The 21,287-nt window shown below is 41.9% G+C and overlaps 1 protein-coding gene across 5 annotated transcripts in view; it reads left to right on the plus strand.

Moving 5' to 3' along the window:
- Positions 1-323: 323 nt before the first annotated feature.
- The window catches only part of TNIK (TRAF2 and NCK interacting kinase), a 365,077-nt gene continuing 344,113 nt past the window's right edge, over positions 324-21,287 (plus strand). For 3 of the 5 annotated variants that reach the window (XM_073232090.1, XM_073232091.1, XM_073232092.1), the window contains exon 1: positions 325-765. In XM_073232090.1, the coding sequence (XP_073088191.1) occupies positions 709-765 (57 nt within the window). In that variant the 5' untranslated portion in view covers positions 325-708. Of the gene's footprint in view, positions 766-21,287 lie in introns of all 5 variants that reach the window. The other 2 variants (XM_073232094.1, XM_073232093.1) reach the window with 2 other exon arrangements.

A 21,287-nucleotide genomic window follows, 5' to 3' on the forward strand; every position in this document is an offset into this window, starting at 1 on the left:
AGCTTTAGAACCCTGACGAGAAACCAGTAGTTGCTATTGAAGGGCCATTTTGTTGCAGCGCACGAAGTGGACACACACAAATAAAGTCCCTTTGCCCCTACGACAAGCACGGCAGAATTACGAACAGCTCTTCAGATCCAGCCAGAATTACCCCCAAAAAGCCTGGGCGGAAAGGGTGCGCACCCCTCCCCCACTCACGCCGGTGCAGAGGGACCCGGTCAGGAAGCGCGGCCTCTCCCCTGCCGGAGACCACGCCCCCTCCGCCTCCTCCCCCCTTTACTCCTCCCAGGAAGCGGTGATAGACAGTTCTGTGTGGCTCTCCACCCCCATCCCCCCAGCAGAGTGGAGGAGTTGATGTGTCTCATTATAACAGCCAATGCAGCCGCCATCCACGCACAAGCAAAGAAGCATGTCCCATTTAAATACACCCACGCAGCCCCAGCGCCCTTAGCCGATCCCGGCGCGCAGCCCACACGCACCTCGGCTCTGGGCTTGGAGATCCTCTCAGGTTGGGCTCGCGGACCCCGCGGACCGACGCGCGGAGGATCAGGATCCGGTGCTGTGGGACCGGGGTGGGCGGGGGAGGCTGGGCCCGGGGCCTCTGGCGCGACACCCGCATGAGGACGCGAGTGAAATAGACCAAGGTGGAATTTCCCAGGGAGAAGCTTTGGGGTGATTTTGGTCCATTTCTCCGGCGAAGAAGTAGACATGGCGAGCGACTCCCCGGCTCGCAGCCTGGATGAAATCGATCTCTCGGCTCTGAGGGTGAGTAGAACGTGTTTTGTGATTTCTTTCCAGTGGTTCAGGTTAGGGTGAATGGGCTCGGTGCACGTACTGGGGGCTGGGGCTGGTGGGCAGAGGCGGGGGAATGCGACGCGGAGGGAACCTGGCTTCTCATGGTGATTTGGAGCTGCTAAGGTGCTCTCGACTGAGCCTGTGCGGTACGTGTCCTCCTTTGGTTGTGGCCGAGGCGCCCAGGAGAGCGAGTGGGACTCGTGCCTGTTTTATCTTAGACCTGTGTGAGAGCATTAAATGAAAGGTTCGTGCGTGTGTGTGTGTGTGTGTGTGTGTGTGTGTGTGTGTGTGTGTGTGTGTGTATACAAGCCCCGGGCAGTCGTCTCGTACCAGGGCGCGAGAGACCCCACGGTTCCTTTCTGCAAAAAGAATAGCAGCATGAATAAAGGCAGCGGCCCCTCGCGTTATCCAGATACCTGCAAGATGACACTGTGAACTTGGTTGTCCCTACGAAGCCGAACCTGCCGCTCCAAGGAACAGCTATTGCTATGCTGGTCTGGTGGATGGCAGCTGCCTCCCCTAGCCCCTTTTCTGCCTTCCGCGTGCCGACTCCCTCTCCGTGCTTTCTTAAATACCAGTCTGCCACTCACCTTTATTTATTGTTTTAACTCAGCCCTGTCTGTGCTTTCTGACTTTGTGGCTGTGACATTTCAGTCTTATGGCTGAACTTAAGCAGGTGAAAGGGATGCGTTCTCTGCTTTTCCCCAATCAGACCGAAACTCCCGGGAATGTGTGTGTGTTCTGTGTGTCTGTGGTCAGTCCTTTGTGGAGCACCTACCTCCCCTCAGCCCCAGTGGTTTGCATTTACCTTCACGTGAATTGCTTCAGACGCCGTTTCATTGTATTACTAAGACATCACTGCCATAGAATCCATTTTGCTGTTGTTTTGAGATCAGAATACCAGGAATCCCAGTGCAGCCTCGACGCCTCCCCAACCCCCATCCCCACCCCCACCCCTCAATCCCAACACTCTCCTTCGGGGAAGGGGGCAGTGCTTTCTTGCCATTTTAATTAGATGTTGCCTGCCGGGAAGGGGTTGAGGGGTGGAGGTGGGCAGCAGCGGGGGTCTGAGAAGGATTTAACACCAGTTAAAGGACTGCTTCTTTCTTTCCTGACCCCCCCGCCCTGAAAAAAAGCAGCTGCATATTCTTGAGGCTTGGAGGGTTGGTGAGGGTGAATTGATGCTGGCTCTCAACACGAAGACACACAAGAAGGGTGAAGCTCGGAAGTTTACCCGCCTTCCTGAGGAATACATTGTTAGACTGGTGCTAAATCTTGGGAATATATACCTGGATCTTCAGTACTTCGAACATTGCCTCCTTCACGGTTATTTTAGAGAGCTACCTTTATGGTCAAAGTGGTACTTCTTTAGTCTCATTAATCCATTCTCCTTATCTCCCCATTTTTTTTTAACTCCTCTACTTCTTAATCATTCTATCCAAGTAGTGAGATTTCTGCAAAGCAGTCAAGGGTTTGAGCAGAAATGCCATTCGAGATTTTTTTTTAATAGTTGGTCAGCAAAAGCTCATTCATGCGTTATTACAGAGAGCTGTCTATTCCCTGGTGCAGACGTGCCACATTCAGAATGTGCTGCCCCTGGCCATCTGGGGGTGGGAACTGGTAACAGGGTGGGTGCTTTGGCCAAATATGTGGCTTCCTGCTTTATAGAGTGTGTGCTCATTTGCCCTACTTTCTGCACTGGGAGTTGCTGCCAGTGGGTTAATCAGGTGGATGGATGGCCCAGGCTTGAGGTTCGGGGAAGGTGGCTAAAGGAAGGCTGTGGGGAAGGGGTCTGAACAATGGGCAAGGCTTGTGATTTTTCCTGAACCAGAATCTTAGCATCTCTTCTCTGTTGGAAAGTGTCTGATGTAATTTTAAGTTGGCCTTGGCTGGAGGTATCCCTCATAGGCTGTTGCCTGGGAAGGGTTTTATGAGATGCCGAGCACAGAGCCTGCAGGCTTGTGAGCAACCGCCAGGGCTCAGTGGCCGGCCTGGAGCATGATTCACACACGAGAGACCTGCACTCCTGAGATCGCATTTTGTAAAGATATCTTTGCAGGATTCACTGAAATTGCTCTTTGTGGCGTGGGCTTAGTGCTTTGCCTCTCTTTATGTGCTGGTAGGAGGTGTGGAAAGAGGGAGGGCTACAGCTAGCCCAAGGGTTGGGGAACTGCTACTGGTGACTTAAATGTGATGTGGAGACAGTTGCATCTCTGAGGGTTGGGGTGTGCCCAGTCTTGAGGTGTGTGAGGTGTGCAGGAGGGGAGTTCAGTCCGAAGGCCACACAGATCTCCACAAACCAGAGGGCAGATCATCTCTCTAGGTGTACTCCCAAATTAGGGGAGGTGGGCACATCTAGATGAGAGGTCTTATTTGTTCCTAAGCCCTCAGGAAAGCCTGCCTGCTGAGAACCTCCAGGGAATGCCCGAGCCCTGAAGTGCAGCCAAGGTCAGTGGCATCTAGGAGAATGTGCGGCAGCAGTACCAGTCCCGTGCTGTTTCGGTGGCCCTTTAATGTACACAGTCAATGCTCTTTTTGTAAATCCTGTGCTCAGTGCATTAAAAGCAGTTTCTGTGTGGAGAGGCCTTGATCCTTCACAATTTGGGGGCTTATTGTTCTCAGCCAGTGATCCCAGACTGGACCCAGTCTAAAATTTACCCAAAGAGCAACAATGCATAATTTAAACCCGAGGAACCAGTGACAGCACTGACCATTTAAATTATGCAACATTTGGTAGTTTAAAAAAATAAGATACAACAGAATCTTCTTTGGTTAGAGAAGAGGTGATCTGAAACCAGTTTTATTAGTCCTGATTTTTAGAATTCCGGAGAAAATTAAGTCTTGGGGGAGGGGGATGACTTCATAGATTTAGAGCTGGAAGAGCCTTAGCCACTCCTTTCTTTTAATACCTGGGAAGCCCAAGCCCAGAGAGAGGTGAGCTCTATTGCCTAAGGTCACATAGCCCCTCCTTCCTGGGGATGGAGTAGGGGAGGTGAGAAGGGTGGTTTGAAGAGAGAATCTAGGTTTCCTGACTCCTCCCTCATTCAATGCTCTTTTCTGTAAGTCACATTGTCTGTGGTTGAATCAGAAATCAATAATACATTTTCTGCCTGAGCACAAAACATGGCGGAGAGGAATTATATCACCAGGGTCATGGAATTTTATTTATTGAGAATAGAGAAACTGCTTCACGCAGCTTAGCACATAATACATAAAACCATGGAGCTTCAAGGTACCTTTGAAATTCGTCTTGCCCAATGCTCCTTCAGTTGCTCCTCTGCAGACAAATGACTGAATCAAGTTGTCTTGCACGGTACGTGTCTCCCTAAGCCATTTCCATCTAAACATGTCCCAAGGGGGCCAGTCTAGATAGACATATTATACAGATGTCTGTGAGGTTTGTGGAGTTCTATGTATGTTTTGTATAGTCTGTGTGTATACGTATATATATATATATATATATATAGTATTATGGATATATTAACTATCCATGTGGGTGTATGAAATGTGTGTATACATACATAGGCTACAGACAACAATCTACTCATTCAAACCCAGGGCTTGAGTCATCCTTCCTTCAAGACATCACAGTATCAAAAGAAATGAAATTTGCCACCAGTATACTTTATTATATAGGAGGTGAGATGGGCCCAGAAAGCTTTTTGGAGATTGGTGTATATCTGAATCTGAGCACTCTGGCTGTCCTTAACTTGGCCCACTGAGTAAGTGAGGCATTCAAGGCCAAGACTGGCTGTTACTGACTTCATACTCTTAGGTTTCTGCCAGGACTCCCACACACTTCTATTTGAACAGAATTAGATGACCTCTGCTTTTCTTTCCTCCACTCCTCACTGTCCTCTGGGCATAGTTATTTCTTTTTCTATCAAAATCTAGATTTATTAATTGACCTCATCTGGAAGACTGTGGGCCTCCTTCCTGCTACACTTTCCATGCTTGTGTTGTAAATGGTGTGGGGATTTCTTTCTGTCCACCCACTGAACTGTGGGCTCCTGAGGCCAGAGGCTAAGTATTGTTCATCTTTGAGTCCATAGCCCCAGTTAGTTGAGTAAATGAACAAATGCATGAATGAGCAAGTGAGTGAATGGGGTGGACTTGCGCACTGGGTTCTCTGTGACTCTGGGTAAGTCACTTAACTGTGGTTAACTTAAAAATGGGAATGATCACGACTCCTTGCCTTCCTCATATGTTGGTTTCAAAAATCAAAGCATTTACGGCAATACTTTGAAAACTGTAAAGCTCTATGCAAATATGCTACAATCATTCCATGATTAAATAGAATTTTATGGGAAACTCGATCCCACTAATGTTTGATCCCAATGATTGGACCTAATCAAAACTGTTTGTCCCAAAACTATGTCAGAAGCCCTGCATCTTTTTAATAGTCCCTTTTCCTTTTTTTGTGCCAGTATGATCTTGTATGTTTCTTTGATAGCCTGGGTTGACCTTTGACCCAGTGTCAGCATTCATTACACATGAAGTGAGCTTAGTTCAGAAGCTTTTTGGAGATTAACATGTTTCTAAACCAGTATCAAGTATCAGCATTATTCATTACAACTGTATTTTTCTTTTTTTAAAAAACATTTTGTTCTCTTTGCGGATTAACCATTATTCAAATAAAAATACATTTGTTATGCCCATTCCTTTTCAAAGTTTGTTGAGGGGCTGGGAAGGGGGGAGGGTGTCTGAAATGGTACACTACTAATGTAGTATTTAAAACCTTCTGGTCAGAGGTCTCATGGGCTTAAAGAAATCTCGAAACATTATTAATTCATTACCCCAGAGTGCTTAATTAAATTGGTCTTAAGTGAGAGTTTAGTAAAGGTGAATGAATTGATAACAGTATCTTGAAGTGATAATAGCATAGCAGTTTTTTAAATTAGTTACATTTGTTGTTTAGAGATATTAAACAGGTGTTTTCTTTGCTATGACATTGCCTCCTAATAAAGTAGGCTGTAGTGGTAGTTATCAGAACATCATAAAGTATGCAAAATCATTTTCAGTATTCATTATTAACTGGAGTAATCTTAGTACAAATGCTAGTAAAAGTTATGGTTGTTTGTCCATCACAGAAAAGTTGCTGTTTGCATAATTATCTATGTAGGAAGTTGTGGAATAGTTTGTTGATGAAAGAGTACCCAACACTTTTCCTTCAAGGACCCCTTCCCCCCACCACCAATCTGTAAAGTTCTTTGACATCTTGTTATAAGTTTTGAGTCTTGCCAGTTGGCCTTTTCTTTTTGTTTCACTGCCCGGAATTAATCTTGTGGGCCCTTTTTGTTTTACACCATTCCTTCTTTCAGTGGTAGGGGTTCTTAGGTCCATCCAGCGTTGAGCTCCTGTGATTGATTCATGGCTGTCATACATACCCAGCTGAGCACAACTAGTCTCTGGGTCTCTTTCTGATAGAATTTAGATAACCCGTGTCTGAAAGATGCTTTCGTGACATTGGTTTTTCCATTTCTGTGTGGAAAGTAGCTCTCTGAGAACAGGGCCTCAGATTAACAATGTACTGAGAATTCCAAGCAAATCTGGGTAATTTTTTTTCATCAAAATATAGTTGATATACAGTATTATATTCAAGTATGCAGCATAGAGATTGGATGGTAATCTACATTATTAAATGCTCACCCCAAGTGGTTACTGTCTGTCAACATATCTGTTATAGAACCTTGACTGTGTTCTCTATGCTCAACTTTCATTCCTGTGACTACTTTATATATGACTGAGATTTTGGGTGATAATTTTTGAATGAAATTGTATTCTGCACATATAAATATAAGGTTCCTAGTGGAGAGAAAGGAGGACTTAAATAGAAAACGTTGGATGAATTCAGCTTGCAATTTCTTCCATTCTGGTTGGAAGCATATTTCCCCCTAGAGAAAGATGATTCTCTGCTTTTTACATGCCCAGACTGTCTTTAGTTGTCTCAAGGGGGTGTCTTGAAATTCTCAAAACACATTTTATTTCACCCTAATCTTAAAAATCCTTCCTTAATATTTATTGCCCGGGTCCCTGGGCATCATTCCTCCCTACAGCCGCTGTAGTTTCTCTTCCCCGGACAGCATTTGGGACAAGAGTTGCCTCCTGTGTTTCTACCAGCAGCCTTCTGACTAGTCTCCTTTGAATACTGCAGCCATGTTCATTTTCCTAAAGCAGTTTCAGTCCGGGTATTTCCTTTCATCGCCTTCCCTGACTCTTCAGTCTGCGGACCAATGACTAGATTCTTCAGCATAGTGTCAAGACCAGCTGGAATCCAGCAGGGCCTCACCACCACACGCAGCAGCTGAAGTGACCCTGCCTTATTCCTGCCCTTCTGCCGCAGGAAACAACTTCCTTTTCTCCTGGGATGCCCTACCTTATTCTCACTTCTGTACCTACAACCCAGCACTAAACATTCAAATGCCACCTTTTCCACAAAATTGTTCCTAATTTCTCTTGGAAGTTACCCTTCTGACTTGTAAACCTTTTCAGAACTGACCTCACACCTCTTTAGAACACTCAGACCTTTATGTCTTGGATTATATATCCACTACTAGTCAGTAAGCTTTCATGAGAGCAATGCAAATATTTGATTTTCTTAGGAATCCTCACCAGGATGGGGCCCCAGGGCGTACGAAATGTAGACTGTTAAAAATGTGTTTAACTGAAAGAAAGCTTCTTCTTATTCTTAGTTCTTATTACAAAAATAATACATGGTCATTGCAGAAAGTTTGGAAAATGGAGAAAAAGCAAAAATAATTCATGATTTCCAGTGATACCCATGTACACGTTTGTGTATATGGATTAGTAGTTTTTTCAATGCATAGCTGAATAGATAGCTTTAAGAAAATGAAGATCATATTGTATATATAGTCTGCAACTTGTTTTTTACACTTAATAATCAGCCCTTTTGCATGCTATTAATTTTTTCCTATGGCATATTTTAAAATTCTTTACCACGGGGGATTTTAAACAATGTAAAAGTGAAAAGAATATTGGAATGCTCACACATTAATGATGGGAATGTGAAATGGTACAGCCACTTTGGAAAACAAGTTGACAGTTCCTCAAAATGTTAAACATGGAGTCACCATGTTATCCATCAATTCCACTCCTAGGTATGTACCTAAGAGAACTGAAAACATATCCACACAAAAATGTATTTACTACTGTTTATAGTAGCATTATTCTTAATAGTGAAAAGGTGTAATCAACCCAAATGTCCATTAATTTGATGAAGAATAAATTAAATAAAATATATCCATACAATAGAATATTATTTGTCAATAAAATGACATGTTGATATGCACTATGAGAAGGATGAACATTACACTAAATGAAAGAAGCCAGACACAAAGGTGACATATGATTCCTATTCTGAAATCTCCAGAATAGGCAAATCCATAGAGATGGAAAGTAGATCAGTGGTTGCTGGAAAGGAAGAAGGGGCATGAGGAGTGAATGCTAATGTCCCGAAGTTAGATAGTGGTTATGGTGTCTCAACTATACTAAAAATTACACTTCAAAAGTGTGGATTTTATGGAGTATGAATTAAATCTAAATAAAACTGTTAGTTTATTGTTAAAACTGTTAGAATAGTATAATTAGCCTTCAATTTAGCAATTATCCACTTTTGCCCAATCTTGCTTTATCTACACCCCATCCATCTCCTCCCCCAAATTATTTTGAAGCATCATATTATTTCAAAACTTATAAATATTTTAATATGTATCTCTAAAAGATAACACTCAAAAATTATGTTACCACATGCCAAAAAATTAGTATGGGATTTTAAATTTCTTTAATATTCAGCACTGTTCAAATTTCTAATCATATGCTTTTAATGATTGCTTAGCATTTTATTGTGGGGATTAATATTAACCAATTCCTATTGATGAAGCTTTTGGTTATTTCCCATTTCTCAACTCTTGTAAGTTGTACTTTGGTAAACATCCTTATACATAAGTCTCTGTGTACATCTGTGTTTCCTTAATTTAGAAGTTAAGTTTCTGTATCTTAAAAGTGCCTTTTACAGTGGAAGTGTATGAATGATCTCTAAGGCTCTTGACATTGTCAGATTGCCTCCCAATTTCCTGTGAGGTAGGTGTTTATTATTTTGTTTTGTTTTGTTTTGTTTATCATTTTTGAATGAACACATGAGGCTTAGAAGAATCAATTAATTTACCAGCACTCATAGAGCTACAAAATGGCTGAGCCTACAAACCATCTGCCCCAAAACCAGTGCCTATAGTGACCCACATGCCTTTTATTTGACTTACAGACCTTATTGTGATGCCAGGATTATCTGATGTATTATCTCCCTGGGATCCGTAGGTTTCCCAGAAACCTTTCATTTGGGCACAAGAGCTCTTTGATAAACATAGAGGTGTTTCAGGTGTCATTTCCAAGTTATGTCTCCTTGTGATTTTGTTTTTTAATTAACCAAGGCCAGGTTAGAATATGTTAATTGTTATTTTTCTTGCCTAAAAGTCTGAAAACAAAATAGGAACCATTTTGGATCAGCAGTGATTTCCTCATACATTGTGTATAAGGGATGCTTACATTTCGTCTGTCCCTTTCTCCAGCTCTCCAGTCATCTAATAGGTGTGTTTGGAAGACATGAAATCAGACTCAAAGGTTACCATTTGTAAAGAATTGGTATTCTAAATTTGTGGTTATCCCAGAAGATAGCAAGATGAGCCACAGGACGATATAGCAGGGGTCCTACTCAAGCCTTCGTCTGCCAGATAATTATTAAAATCAAAATCTTGAGTTACACTTTTTTTTCAGATGGATTTACATATTTTAAGATTACAGTGGAGAAAATAGAAGATGGAGCTGGCCACTAGAAGAGTAGAGTCCTATGTTTCGGACCACAATTTACTTACCACCTGGATTATAAATAAGAAACTATTAAAATCAGCACAACTTTGTGGTTGTCAGTCTTGTGGAGGTTAATTGCCTTAATTTAATAGATTTTGCAAGCTAACCCTCCATTTAAAATGACTATAAATTATTTATGCCTAGGGTAAAAATCCAGAGCTTCACATGGACACTGTTTCATCATTTCTACTTCTAGTTATTTTTTTTAGCTGCCTGTCATCAAATTATAGCAGTGTGGTGGGTGAAATAGGTTGTAAGCGGTAATTGCAAACTGTATTTAAATAATAATAATAATATTTAGCATTTATAGAGCACTTCATATCTTCAAAGTACTTGCAAACATTATCTAATTGAATATCCTTTCTGATTATAATCTGGATATAAATGCGCTTAAATCCAGAACATAGTCATGAGAAGAGTATGCATTTGAAATTAAACCTAGTTATGTTTTAAAAAACCTGTGCCATGATCGAAGAGTTAGAGCTTGGGGTCCCATCAGATTGTCATTGTGCAGCCTTTTGTTCAACTTCTTAGTGGATTTAGATTAGAACTGTGCCTTATCAATTCCTCTGTTTGATTGATTTCTGATCATTAAGGACTGAATTTTTATCATTGCTGTGGTCCTTAGTGACACTAAAATATAAACAACATAAATATGCTTTAAAATGGGCTCCTTCACTGCATTTTGTGCCCTGGCCTCAGGTGAAACTCCCATTAGTAAGTGCAATGAAGTGGGGGTAATGCCAGGAAGAGTGGCTATGCATTGTGGTTTAGTAATTTCTATCTGAAAAAAACAGATTAAACTGCACAGTAGGATATATCATAAGGAAATACACTGGAGAAATGAAATGTCTTTAGTTCGACTGTACTAATGACTTCTTGCTGTTTTGGACATGTGTCTGTGTATTGTCCCCTTGCACATATGTCTTGTCTTGGCAATTTCAGAAGTATTGGGAGCAAGGACCTGCATGGCTTATTACCTAGTAGGTATTAGAGTATTCTGCCGCTGGTAGATTCCCCGTATATGTAACCCTGTGTATTGTGATTTTCTAAGAGCTGATTGACAGGTTAACTGCCTCAGGAGTGCTTCTCAATATGAGGTCCTTGGATCAGCAGCTTCGGGATCATCTCTTACATCCTTGCCTCTCTGACCTACTGAATCAGAAATTCTGGGGTTGGGGCTCAGCAATCTGTGCATTCAGAAGCCCTCTAGGTAATTCTGATGGACTTTAGAGTTTCATAACCACTGGCTTCTTTCTAGTTTCTTTCACACTGGTTTATTCATTCATTCAACAAATATTTACTGAGCATCTGTTGTGTTCCTAGCTTTGTGCTAGATGCTGAGGATAGTAATGAGGATGTGTGTGAAGGCTCTCTTCGTGAATCTTAGAGCCTAATGAATGGGAGAAATATATATTAAAGAAATAATCATAAAAAATGACTTACCAAGTACAAGTTGCTTTGAAAAAACACAGGATATATCCACAGAAATTTGAGTATACCTGAAAATGTTGCAGACTAGGAAACACTGATTTATATAAGGCAACTGCAACTTTTCACAAGGCATATGGCTTCAAATTGTGGAAGGCACATACATTTAGGACTATGGAATGTAAAATGTCACTCTAATATTATGTACACTTGAATTGTTTGTAAGAAGGGGAGACTTGAACTAGAAAAACTGTATATTATCTTTCAACAGATAATCCCAGATTGTCCTTTGCATTGCTTTGTTTCTTTCTTTCTATTTTTTGTGAGCAAGTTTATTCAGGGGACAGAAAAGCCCCACCCCCATGATCAAGAAAGAATTCATCCTTCTTGTGCTAATTTTCTATTTTCCCTATGGACCTGTAGGGATTCAGTTTAAAGCCCTAGGAGGTGCTGACATTTGCCTAGAAGCTGAAAAAAGAATCCATATTCACAGACTTTTTCAGTCCTACTTTTGTTTGAATCCTCAAGTCTTTGGATTTTTTGAGACTTGGAAAATGGAATGGACATTTGGAATCTAGATAGTAAGTTAAAATATTTCCTTGCTGAGAAATCCCACAGTTTCCTTGTAACAATCCATAAACATCTCTTACTTAGCCACAAAGATGTCCCATGGTCTTATTTAATCTACAGTTTTTAGCTAAACACACTGCTTATCCCATGGCTTTTTATTTGGGGGAAGGTTGATGACAATATGGTTATTAAGGCAACTTTGTACACAACCTGATAATGAGCATGTATTAAAATTCTATTTCATACTCACTGCTGGGCAAGATGCTTTTGAAAAGGCAAATTCAAAGACCCCTCCTGGAAGATCTATTTTAAAGAGATGGTTAGATAATCATCCTTAGACTGGATATAAAAAATACCTGGTAAAAGGTGATTAAGGTTTTTGTAATATTGGCACTTAAGGGGACAAATCCAACATTTTTAGAAGAGGTCTTAATATCATTAAAGTATCAGAATTGCACAACTTTTAATCAGAGAAGTTAATTACTCTCTAGATGGTACAGTGAATTAATTACTTCATTCAAGAAGTTCTATCTGGGAACAAGTTCAGGGCAGTTTTGTTCCTGGTAACAGTGGTATCTTAGGCTTCAAGGAAACTATGAATTTGAAACGGCTTGTTTGCAGCCATTTGCATGGTTGGAAGGGTCCTTGAGCTGTGGAGTGCTGTCGTTTCACTAGGTGAGTTCCTAAGATCCCCTTAAAGTCAGAGGCTCGCTGGCAATGATGCCTGGGTGTTCCTGGTGCTCCTGGCTTACTCAGGAATAGTTGAGAAGGCCAAAGCCAAGTGTTTGCTGTTCCTAAAAGGCCACCCCCTCTTCTGTTTTCTTTAAACTGGAAGCTAGCACCAGCCAGAGAGAACTCAGTTTTCTTTCCATACAAACAAATAAACAAATAAACAGAAGCACTACCATGCTCTTAGTACTCAGACGCTACTCCAGAAAGGAACGTTGCACACACTCTTTGGTCTAAACAATGTGTATGTTCTCTCTGTGAGTATTTTAAAGATGTAATTTGTGCTGGTATTGTAGTCATCATTTCTTGAATATAAAACAGTTTTTATTTTTGGAGGACAGCTGTTGAAGTGTGAAAGGCAGAAGTCTACACATTTTGGTGGGGGGAAAGGGGGTAAGAACAGTGTGTCTTTAAAATCATGGTAATTCAGTCTTTGTTACTCCTTTGTTTTCCTTGAGTGACTGAAAATTAGCAGGGGAAATCTCCTGGAACCTGACCAGCTGGGTACCTAAACCTCCATGTAACTGATTGTGTTCAAAAGGTGCTAGCAAGTAATTAGCATAGGTCCTCCTAGGTGTTCATCTGCTAGGAACAAAGCGGGTCCCTCCTGAGGAGGAGGAGGCCTCTTTGTGAAGAGAAGAGATTGCACACATTCAGTGAACTATGTGTGACACTTAATGTTAGAGATACAGTGATCCAAGTCCCAGTTAAGGGGTTTGTTTTCTAGATTGGTGACATCTGAGAAGGTGTTTGAGAGCTTGGTGTACCTCTGTGGTCTCTGAACCGAAGCTCTTGCTGGTTCTCAGGTGCCATGCTCCTTTAATTTGTGTGTGTGTTTATAAAAGGTACCTAGGGTTTTCACAGCAGCAGGGGCATTCCTGTGACTATTCGCTGTCCCCTTGAGGCCACCATGCCTGTTTCTTTTCCTTCTGGAAACAGGGTCTCTGCTTTGTAGCTCATCACCTGACACAACGCAAGTTGCATCAGATTTAAAGAAATAGTTTGACTTTCTTTCCGTGTTCTGGCGATGACTGCTGCCTTCTGTGAGTTGCTGCTGGTTTGCAGGATTCTCAGTTAGGATTTTTGTCCCCATGGAGACTCTAGTGTTTGAGGCACATTCATATTTGCCATGCTTGGCTCTTTGATAACTCCCCTTTGACAAATACTTTGGTCAAATTTTCTGTGACCATTAGGTCTGCATGGTTGTTTGGTATTGCCTTTTGATACGAAATGATTTCAAATATCTTTCAAATGAACACCTGATAATTTTTCTAAATTTTAGTGAGATTTGGGATGTGAATAAATTATGAGGCCATGTCAACTCTGCAGTTCATAGAACTGCTAGTTAAAACTTCCTTTAGGCTGTGCTTCATGCCATAATAAATGTAAATCTGGATTTAAAAATATACCTGAGGATGTGGATAAACTGAAACTCTTATGCATTGCTGGTGGGAGTGTAAAATGGTTAAGCTACTTTGCAGAACAGTGTGGCTGTTTCTGAAAAAGTTAAATTTACTGTGTGACCCAGCAACTCACTTCTGAAGAGCTACCCAAGAGAAATGAAAACATATGTCCAGGCAAAAACTGGTACATGAATGTTCCTAGCAGTATTATTCAAAATAGCCCAACAGTGGAGACAAGCCACATGTCTACCAACTGATGAATAGGTGAAGAAAATATGGTGGGGAAAAAGGGAATACTATAAATGTAAGTATGACAATAACAGGGAATGAAGTACTGATACATGCTACGACATGGATGTTATGCTAAGTGAGAGAAGCCAGATGACAGAAGATCACATGCATGATTCTATTTATATGACATGTCCAGAAAAGGCAAATGTATAGAAAGAGAAAGTGGATTCTAGGGCTGGAGCTGAACACAGGGATATTACAAAGGGCATGCAGGATCTTTCTGAGGTGGTGGAGTATGTTCTAAAATGGGATGGTGGTAACATGAGTGAATTTTATGGCATGTAAATTACACCTCAACAAAGCTGTTAAAATATAATGTGCTTGAGACATTGCTTCACAGTTGGACCTGCTCCATGCACCAGAGGGCTAATTCCCCTGTCAGGTTTTTCTGGTGTTTCTAGGAAGGCCATCTCTTCAACACCATGAGGGTTGTCTTCTGCTTTCTACTTGCCTTCATGTCATCCCTTAGTCTGAAGGGCTTCTCCTATTTTATAAATGCAAGCATAACAATCTCCTTCAAGATAAGGTGGCTGCGATAACTTCTCTCCCTTTCCAGAGAAAGGAGGACTCTGGGTAAGTATTCGTGTCTAAGATCATCCTTACTGGACCACACTGCTTTCAGCTCCCTCAGTGTTTCATGCTGTCACCTCCGTGCCCCCACCTTGGAAGTCTTCTCAGTCCCCATCGTTAACAGATAATGTGTCTCCTCACTGTAATCTCAGCAAGTAAGACCTATGTTTTATTTATCCGCCTATCTATTTATTAATGAAATGAACTTCTCATGACTTACAGCAGAAGGCTAAAGTCCTTAATTTACTGAGGCCTTCTGTGATCTAACCTTCCCTACTTTTTTACAGTATTAGCAGTGACCATCCCACTCCCTCTCTCTATGCAATAAGCCAGTATCTTTCAAATTGTAATGAATTGTGGGGTGAGTTTAATGGATTGCAATTAGCTTTTGAAAAAAATTACTTTGTGTAGAAAAATATTACTGTGCACTTATCTGTTGTGTGTGTATGTGTTTATTGGTTACAGTGTAGACTGTATTTCTTAGAGTGTATGGGGACTAAAAGTCAGAAGTTCACTCCTTTAGCTCAGTCCATAAGACTGCATGGGACTCACCTAGAGGGATTTTAATTGGCAAATTCTAGTACTAATCAAGCCTGGGCCCACAAATCTGCCCCACCTTGGCTCTCAACGTAATTTAGATGCACGTGGTCTGCATTTTAAGAAACTGTAACAAACTGTGGTTGCTGATATCACCAGCTGATTTAGGCTTCTTGTTCATTTATAAAACTTGTGTCAAGAGCTCCGAGCAATGCCGGGGCCCGGAGGCAGTGGTGAACACAAGAGGTACAGCGTAGCCGCAAGATGCCATCGTCTACGTCGCTGCTGCACCTGCTTGGGAATTCTGCAGCCCCGTCTTTGCTCCGCAAGCTCTGTCATGAACAGTTATTCATCTTTCAAAGTTTAACTCAGATGAATTAGACATGTCTGTTGCTACTTTTTATAAAGTCCACTGACATTTGGTATCTGCAAAGAGATTTGTGGAAGATGAGATGCTAAAAAAGAGCTATGATCACTGGAGAAAAGGAATTCTCCAGCTTGGCGGGAGCAGAGCTGCTGACTCGGGATGACAGCGGACTGAAAGGGCCAGTTGTCAGAGACCAATGAGTTGCTGGCATTTTCAGTCGTCACCACAGCCTTGAGAACACCGTCCGGGAACTGTGCGGAAGGGAGGAGGCTTGGGAAACTTTTCAGAAGTAGCAGAACTGGGTGGGGGCTCCGAGCCAGTTATCACCCTGGGGTCTCATGATCCTGGATATCATCAAAACACAGAGAGAGAAAAACTGTAGACACTGTCATATTATTCACAGGAAAACTGTAAGGGGCAACTGGCGGGCTTTTTCTGTCCTGTGTACCCCAGTGAGGTTGGCAAGGCGTGGCCCTTCCGTCCAAGCATCTGGAGACAGAGTAGATGTCCTTGAAACCTGTGGAGACTGAGCAAATGCTTGGCTTTTGGGGGCTGCTTGTGCCATACACTGAGCCGGGAGCTACAAGGCTGGTGGCTTACACGGTGGTGGTCTGAGCAGAGATGTTTGGTCCTCAGCTTTGCAGTTCCCAGAACATGATGTGGTCAGGGCGCCTGCTGAGTCTCAGGTCACACAGTGCACAGGGGCACCTGACAGTGATCTGGAGTAGAGTCACTAAACCCTTTGTGACTACTTGTCATGTGTGAAGCACTGGGCTAATTGTTTTACAAGTCTGGTCTTATTAATGTGGTTGCATTCTGTGATATGTACTGTTATTCTTTGAATTGTGTGTATGTGGAATCTGAGGCTTAGGTTAGTGTGACTTGTTGAAAATAATGGAGCCTGGTTTTGAACCCAGTTTGGTCTGATTTTGAAACATAGAAAATGTAAGAACTGTGTTAGTGCTACTTCCTGTTTTCTAAGTGTATAATGGAAATACCTTTCTAGCAGGACTACCGTCTGCTCTCTGGGACAGTGTATTCCTGATTTTCAGAGGAACTTGAGAGTGCAAACTTTTGATTGGAAATGGACTTGTTGGGGCTGGAAGGATGCTGGGGTTAAGCCTGGAACTCTAGCCCCCCAACTCCATCAGCATGAGAATACTTATCCCACCATGAGTGGCTGTGGGGCAGATCTGGATAAAGCCACCAACTGTCCCTTTCATGGCCCTGATCAATCCACAAAAACCCGTTACTAAGGCACTTTCTGATGGAAGTGTTATCAGGTGTAGTTCATCATCTAGGCGTTTCTCTGTCATTAACACTCATCTCTACTTTTTCTTCTGTCTTAGTTATTTTTAATATCACCTTGCAGCTCTGTTTTGCTTTATAATTATTTGCCCATTTAGCTATTAGTGTCTTTAAATTATAATCTTCTTAAAGGCAGGAATAGTGTCTGCTTTACATTTGTGTTCTATAGTATGGCTAACACATAATTTGGGGTACAGTGCATTCTGGGAGTTACTCTGGGTCCTGCAGCCCCACTGTATACTGAATGGATAGGGGACTGGGTATAAATGCAGTGTGTTTTCAGCCTTTAAGAGGAGGGATTGTGATATTGGGAAATCAAACCTTAAGAAAGTGCAGTGACTCCTGAGAAATTGGAAATCTGTATCCCAGGAGCTGTTCATAATGGCATTATTAGAAACCTTCTAGAGTTCCTAGGAAGTTCAATGGGAAAAAGCAGAAAGGAGCTGTGAGATTGGTGAAATGGCCTTTAATTATTGCTTTTCTATCTCCCCTCAGACTTTAAAGTGGTTCATTAACACAACAGACTATAAACCTCTTTATAAGCACAAGCTCTGTAAATGAGACTCGGGTGAGTTTTTATTGGTGACAAGTCACTGTGAGCATACAGCAATTACTTTCCCCCTTTTGTTCTGTGGGCACTAAAAGGCACTGCATGGGGGCAGCTTCGCCAGTGACCAACAGGAAGGCAGGGTAAAGGACCTTGTGTTGCATCACAATGTGGAGAGTTAGCTCTCGTTAGCTGGGCATCAGTTTCCTGGATAACCTCAGCACCTGCCATTTGTGCCACATTGTAGGTACTCAGATACCTGTTGAATGAATTCACATGGAGCCTTCTAAATTTACTTTTGACAAGTATATGAAAAGAGAGAGTCTCTCTCCCTAATTCAGGGACAGCAGATGATAACATGGGTTTCAGGTAACTACTAAGAGTTGGAAACGATGGGGCCTACTTCGGCAATGGACTCACTCTCGCCTCCCTGACTGCTGGGGGAGGGAGTTCTGCATGTGGTCAGTCTGGTCTGGGACATGAGGCAGGACTAAGCTATTCTTCGAGATTAAGGTGCTTGAGTATCTCATGCAGCTTGAAGTCCCAGAGCTTCTCAGAAAGAGTCATAGGTATTAGCCTAGAACTAAGTCTTGGGGGGCACAATGAAAAAGCCCCTTTCCTCTGCCTAGGCTGACATTTGTCTGTTTCCTTGTCTTATGTCTAGCTTGTAAATATTGATGAGCTTTAGTGAGTGCCTACTGGCTCCTGTGGTCCCTTTCTTACAGCTGCAGAGGTATAAGGCCCATCGCAGTTCATGGGTGTTCTGGGAGCACAGCAAGGTGGAGGAGGAACTTTTTACATCTGGTCTGCAAAATATAATTCAGCAACCAAGGCTGTCATCATGTCTCCATGTTCTCTACTGAATATAGCCTGCAAAGCTTGAATACTTCTTTTACAAATGCAGACTATTGCACTTTACAGTAATTAGCTGTATGACTGTAATGGACTCTGGCTTCACTGGATAGCATCTTTGAAATCAAGTATATTAAATTGACTCTTCCTTTTTCAGGTAATAATGAGTAGAAATTCCTGCTATAAACACAAGAGTTAATAGATTCCACGCTTTTATAGGCTTTGAAGCAGTAATAAAAGGAGAGTAGACTGGAGTGCATACCGTTGCCCTTGATTTTGTTGTTTTTGAAGTGTGTTGAGATTCTTGACAGCCTAGCCAACTGGTCTCGAGAGGGCACATGCCCCGAGGGCTCTGTGTGAGGACAGGAGAGGGTGGAGAGGTGGACACACTGCCTCTTCTGAGGCAGATCTGTGCTGAAATGTTCAAATCTTCACCCTGTTGTCAGTCCTTCTAAAATCGGGGAGTGTAAATGAATGGTGATGGCCTCTGGCGTCTGGTTGGGATTTTCTGGATGACACCTTGACAGGGAAGTGAGCCAGAGCAATTTTGGCAAATCCCACAGAGAGTAACCTATATGAAAGGTGATCATGACTTAATTTGGGCTCGTTTGTGAGCTGGTGGCTTGTCTCAGAGCTGTAGGAAGCAGGATGGCTTAGAGGTTGTATTAGGGGTCAGAGTCTGGATTTGAGTACTGGCCTTGTAACTTAAAAACTTTGCCACTTGGGGTGAGTTATGTAAATTCTCTAGGTTTTTTTTCTACACCCATAAAATGGAGATAATACATAGGGACAAGTAGAAATTAAGACATGTTATATAAAGTACTTAGGACAGTGCTTGCCGTATTGCAGATGCATGATACATTTTTCAACACATTCAACATCACATCACTTTTTTAAACAACTGGAGGGACAGTTGTGCATCTAGGGCTATGTGAGCAACTGGGTGTATGTAGGTTCACAGGGTATAAGTTCTGCATTCAAGAAGCTCAAAGTGTAGTGGTAGAGACAGGTATAAAAATAGATAGGTTCAGTAGGTGTACCAGGCTGGATACCAGCCGTATGGGGTGAGGGGCATTGGGGGAGCTGGACCACGATGAGGAATGGTATGTTCAGGGAGCTGAAATACCCTAAAGCTTCTCTTAATGATTATGTGGTGGGAGCACCACTGATGCAAAATATTAAAGTGGATGATGCATGAGCTGTTACTTAGAAGTAGCCTTTGAGTCTCTTGTGCTCTCCTGCCCTGCCCCCACCTCAGAACCAGCTGTATCACTGTGTCTGGATTGTCGTTTCTGTCTCACCTGCCTGCCACCCTCCAGCTCCAGTCTCCCCCTTCTTCAATCTTTCTGACAGGTTCTGGAGAAATTATATATATATATATGTGAAGTGCTGTTTATTAATAAGCAGCAAGGTGTGTGTCCTGCCTTGTATGAGAAAGCCTAAATATTGGGACTCGTTATGGAACTGAAAACACAGAAAATGCCTTTTAGGCACCTTTGTTTCTGTCTTTGGAAATTTATGAATACAATGCAACACATTGGTAGTCTTAAAGGATGTTACCTCTGGAATCATTTCAATAGACGTCAAAAGTCATTGGTAAAATTTAGGAGTCATTCTTGATTAAAAAAACAGACAAACCCAAGTAACTCTTTCTATTAAACTCAGAATAAGGGATTATTTCTTAACTTGATTGAGAATTTCTCTAAAATCAAAAGCCCACCTCTTCCCTCATATTCAAACACCACTGTGTGGTGGATATTGTTGGTTACCTACCTGTCAGCCATTCCCATCTCCCTTCTTGCAGTCAAAGCTCCACGTTTGTTTTGGTGTTTATCCCCCTCCCACATTTTCAGAGGAAGTAGAGCCCCTTCTCCTCAGCCCCAGCAAGGACAAGGTGAACAAAATGAAGCCTGTCATTAGATTCCATTCATTTTGTTGATGATGAGTTTAGCCAAGTCATGAGACACAATGGAGCCAATGATAGGGGGCCAGAGAGATTTGTGGGCGGTTTTTCCTCACTTGTACAAGTAGTTTTTAAAAATGAAACTTTCCCTATCCTGGACTTTGGATATTGTCTGTAAGGCTGCCGTGCTTAGACTTGCTGCAGCTATCTAGCAACCATGAGGGGAAAGCCTGGAGAAGCACAGAAAACCCCACTTGGGTCCCTACTTCATTGAACAGCTGCATTAATTAGCACCGGAACTGGCCTGATGCCAGACCTCATATTATATCAGCTAACAATTTCTTCATTGTTTAAGCCACTTTAGTTGTGTATTCTTTTGTTTGCATGCTTATCCTTATTGATACACAGATCTTCCTCACCTTACATTCCAATAACCTGTTGTAAATTGAAAATTCATTTAACACACCTAACCTACAGAACATCATAGCATAGCCCAGCTTATCAGAACACGAATGTTAGCCTACAAGTGGACAGAATCATCTAACACAGAGCCTATTTGAGGATCTCATGAATTGATTGAATATTGTACTGAAAGTGAAAAACAGAAGGGTTGTATGGGTCCAGGATGGTTGTGTTGGCTGTTTACTCTCACGATTATGTAGCTGACTGGGAGCTGCAGCCTACTGCCATTGCCCCATATCATGAGAGCCTATGAAAGTAAGCCTGGAAAAAGATCAAAATTAAAATTTTGAAGTATAGTTTCTACTGAATGTGTGTCACTGTCACAACATCATAAAGTTGAAAAATTTTAAGTTCAATTGTTTTAAGTTGGAGACTGTATATGCCTTTTATAATCAGGGACCATATAAGGATATTAGGGTTAAGATAAAGACAAATAATACTTTATAATGTTATGGAAATTTCAGCATTTGCTATAAGGTAAGACATAGAAGAAACAAGAATTATAAGTATTAGATGACAGGGACCACACTGTCATTATTTACAGATGATACCTTGAAAACGTAGAAGAATCAACTGAAAAAAGTAAGAACAATAATTCAGCAACATAGCTGGATACAAAGTAAGTATACCCAGATCAAT

The sequence above is a fragment of the Manis javanica genome, chromosome 3 (assembly GCF_040802235.1).
Source record: "Manis javanica isolate MJ-LG chromosome 3, MJ_LKY, whole genome shotgun sequence".
Classification (NCBI taxonomy): domain Eukaryota; kingdom Metazoa; phylum Chordata; class Mammalia; order Pholidota; family Manidae; genus Manis; species Manis javanica.